Source organism: Leptonotus elevatus, chromosome 5, assembly GCF_054856555.1.
Source record: "Leptonotus elevatus isolate MCC_2025b chromosome 5, RoL_Lele_1.0, whole genome shotgun sequence".
Classification (NCBI taxonomy): domain Eukaryota; kingdom Metazoa; phylum Chordata; class Actinopteri; order Syngnathiformes; family Syngnathidae; genus Leptonotus; species Leptonotus elevatus.
In genome coordinates this window covers 2,721,343-2,725,478 of record NC_141243.1, presented here as the reverse complement: position 1 = coordinate 2,725,478, position 4,136 = coordinate 2,721,343, and the positions used below count along the sequence as shown (strand labels likewise).

General features: G+C 43.8%; 1 protein-coding gene across 1 annotated transcript; it reads left to right on the top strand.

Annotated features, from left to right (window-relative positions):
- Window positions 1-848: 848 nt before the first annotated feature.
- Window positions 849-3,780, top strand: xbp1 (X-box binding protein 1). Its single transcript, XM_086075322.1, is given in 6 exon segments — window positions 849-1,194; window positions 1,818-1,914; window positions 2,043-2,159; window positions 2,255-2,344; window positions 2,347-2,421; window positions 2,823-3,780. Coding segments are annotated over 6 exon segments (1,182 nt in total). The 5' UTR covers window positions 849-964; the 3' UTR covers window positions 3,396-3,780.
- The last annotated feature ends 356 nt before the right edge of the window (window positions 3,781-4,136 follow it).

Sequence of the window (4,136 nt, the reverse complement as noted above, 5' to 3'; positions counted from 1 at the left end):
CATATATTAGGGCTGTTAACAAAAAAAGGTTTTTAACCAGAAAATCGTTTATTATTTAAAAGATGCCAGTGCATCGAATTGAACCAAATCATTCCATTTTGAAATATACCAAGATAGGTATCAAATCGTCTAATTGGAGGGATACTGTATATGTTATATGGCACATTTACACTTTTACAGTATTGACAAATTCATTCAAACGTATATAAAATGGCAACAAAAAAGTCATTGCGTACCATACCAAATCGGGATATATATATTTTTACATGATATCGATATTTTATATTATCTAGTGCTAGTCTCTAAATATCAGTTCAATACAATAATAGGTTATTCATAGGTCATTCATCTGTTATATAAATGTACTGTATTATTTTTAATTTTTTTAACATTTTTATTTTGTCAATGTGCATTATGATTAAAGTGTCAATATTTATATTTTGACGTATTTCTTATCATATTTCACAGCGTGTTTGGGTACTAGTCCAGGAAAATCCCATATGATGCAACCAACGCCCTTGGTTTACATTCCAACGTACTCAAATAACCCCTCCCCCTCCCCCAAATAGCTTGCATCACTTTCTACTAAGTGAATCTCCCACACTACGTTCCAAAACAGATTCTTATATAATGAAACACATTTAAATAATAATAATAATAATAACTATCCTTTATGGGCTTGTTATTTTTAGGTTTGAAGACAAGATTTGGAGGAATTCGTCTTTTGTAAGAGGAAGAAAGTAGAAATGCAAATTAGGTAAGCGCCTTGTCCAATCACAAGCTGTAAGGCAGTGACGTCGATTTCCTCTCCAGCCTATCAGGTATCAACACGATAGTAGAAAAATCGCCGAGGCTGTCGCCCGTCTGTCAGAAGAAGAATATCACCGCGGCCGCAGAAAGATCCCTCGGGTTGTTTATTTTTGGGAGAAGGGTGATCGGAGACCGAGGAGGATATCGCGCAAACATGGTGATGGTAGCGGCAACGAGCGGGGGCGCCCACAAACTGCTCCTTATCTCCGGGAAGCAGAGCGGCGGCACCGCGACGGCGAGCTTCGGCCGCCCCATCTCGGTGGTCCTGCCGTCCGCCTCCAACCAGGCGTCGTCGGACTCCGAGTCGAGCAGCTCGGCGGGGCCGCCGGTGCGCAAAAGGCAGCGGCTCACACACTTGAGCCCCGAGGAGAAATCGCTTAGAAGGTTCGCTTTGAAAAAAAACTTGTTGGCGGGGATGTGTGAAATGTCGTTGGTTTGGCTTTTAGAATTTTTACTAATGTGGGTCAGGCGCAGTCATACAGTATTGATTGAATCACACAAAATGGCGGTGACGTTTAACCCAAGTGTAATAAAGTACTCCTCCTGTTTCTTCCGTTGTTATTAGAAGTAGTATATTTTTCTCATTTTTGTTTAAACTCTTACTGAAGCCAAGCTATATTCCATGGCTTTAAACTGCTCCCTTGCATTTGTTAGGGCTTTCATTTTACTGCCTTTGACTTTGTTTTCATTTGACAGTCTTTGACTTTAAGGTTTAACAGTCTTTAATTGTTTTATGTTCTATTCTACCATGCTCTCTGAAGTTAACGACACCCTAAAGAATCAAAAGGTTTTTAGTTATTTGTCTAGATAATAGTGTTGCATTTAAGCCAAAAGAGTGACCGTATCAAATGGACTTTAAAACCTGCTTATCTGGCCACAGTGGTCCCACCCGGCGGGACTTTGACTTGCCTGCGTGGCAAGAACATGGCGGGTTGAAATGCTTACTTAGCATCACGGAAAGAATGCCCTCACTTATACTCAAGTATTCACCCTCCTCCTCCTCACAGGAAACTGAAAAACAGAGTTGCAGCCCAGACGGCCAGAGACAGAAAAAAAGCCAAAATGGGTGAACTGGAGCAGCAGGTCCTGGAGTTAGAACTAGAGGTATTTTACTTTTTGCGTTGGCTGGAATGTGACAGCTGTCAGCAGTCGTTGTCAGTTTAACTGCCCAATTTGTTACCTGTTTTCAGAGTAAGCAGGATAAACTTGTATTGTAATCTGCATTTTCCCAGAACCAAAAGCTTCACATTGAGAACCGGCTCCTCCGGGAAAAAAACCACAGCCTGCTTACTGACAATGATGAGCTGAAGCTAAGACTTGGGTTGGACACCGTTGACACAAAGGAAAAGGTGCGACTCGGGTTATTTAAAGGCATCTTGTTTGGCAGCTATCTGAACACAAATTAATCTCGTTTTTTTTTTCTTCCTCTCCCTATCTGGTTCAGGTTCAGGTGTTTGTGTCTAATGGGAATGAAGCAGGTTTGGGAATCGGGTCTTCTGAGTCCGCAGCACTCAGGCTACGTGTGCCTCTGCAGAAGGTGCAGACCCAGCAGTTCCAAAACCTGAAAACTTCCCAATGGATACAGATGGTCCTGATGTTGCAGACAATGAGGTAGGTGTGCCGAGCACCCCAGATCACCGTAAATAGGATCCACTTTTGGCATCTTTTACAATGGAAAGCCTTAGATTTTCAGCTAAAATAAAACATAAAAAGGTAGGTTCACCTTAACAGCAAGAAGCTGAAAAGAAATTTAACGTAGAATGGTGGTACATTGAAATTGGGGGGGGGGAAACAATTTTAAGGGTAGCCATTTTGCCACTTGCTGAGCTGTGATTGGTCGATACCCAAGCAACTGTGATGCCATTTTCAGGCAACAGCAAGTGGCACTGAGATGGATAAAAATGGGTGCATATGTGGTGGACGCTTAGGTTTTGCAATGCAAACTGAAACGAGGCTTAACCAAGTGAGCTCTGCAACGGGGTGAAAGTTGACCAGGCTAATCTCCTCCCCAGTCTGATCTGCTCCTGGGCATTCTGGACATCCTTGACCCGGAGCTTTTCCTTGAGTCTTGCGACAAGGAGTGCGAGGAGCCGCCGGTGCTCTTGGTTGGTGGGCGGGATCCAGTACCTGCCGCCGCACCTGCACCTCTGGGGCCCCCACCAATTAAGCTGGAGACCCTTAATGGACTGATCCACTTGGATCACATTTACACCAAGCCGGCAGAGGTGGCCATGCAAGACGTCGAGGAAAGCGACAATGAGAGCGTGATGGCTTCCTTCCCCGTCGCTGAGGTTGTGGTGGTGGAGGAGGAGGAGGACGACGACGACGTGTGCGTCAAAGACGAGCCGGAGGAAGTCGGCATCCCTAGACAGATGGAAGACTTCCTCTGCATTGCCAATGCCGCCTCCTCCTCGCCCGCCCTCAGCGTCCTGGATAAGGAAGCCTGCCTGGCGGACGTCTACAGCGACTCCGGATACGAGGGCTCCCCGTCCCCCTTCAGCGACATGCCGTCCCCGCTGTGCTCTGAGAGCCCCTGGGACGACATATTTGCCAATGAACTCTTCCCCCAACTCATTAGCGTATAAACATGCTCCCAATTTGCCATCAAAATAATGAGAAGAAACAGTGCTAACGTGTAGCGTGGAGACTAATAGTTAAGCGTCACCTGCTCGTATTTTTGGCTAAGAACACTTTTCTCCCTTTAACTTTTACAGCAGGTCTGTAGCGCTCGCCATGCCGCAATGGCTCATGGGAGATGGAGTTCGCTTCTAAATTGCTAGCCAGTATTGAAAATTGGGGGGATTTGTTGGAGTGTGTGTGTGTGGGGGGGGGGGGTGTCATTTAAATATGAAATACTATTTATTTGTGTATTCTGCTTCTGGGTCGCTGTATGTCCACATATGAAAAGATTTGAAATGTTTGCTGCTTTCCTCGTAGTCTTGCTGCATTCAAATAAACTCTGCATTGCAATTTTTTGTCTTTTATCAGTGCGCCAAGAAAATTCATATTTTTAAGCACAGGTAAAACTAAATTCATTTAATACTCCCTATTTTAATATATCTAATACCATTTTAACATTTTTGTTACGTTTCATAGACCTTGGAGGATGTAGATTTTCATTGCCGTATTTCGGCATTTCCTAGAAAAAGTTATTTCCTGTTAATAAGCGATATGCATACTACAGATGTCACATTTGCATTCTCAACCAAACATCGGCTGTACTTAAAAGTTGGTCTGCAAGTCAACATGACCTCAATAAGTGGAGTACAGTGGAAAAAAAAATAAGTGCACCATTTTTCTTGGCTAACTTCCTCTTGCGTAATTCA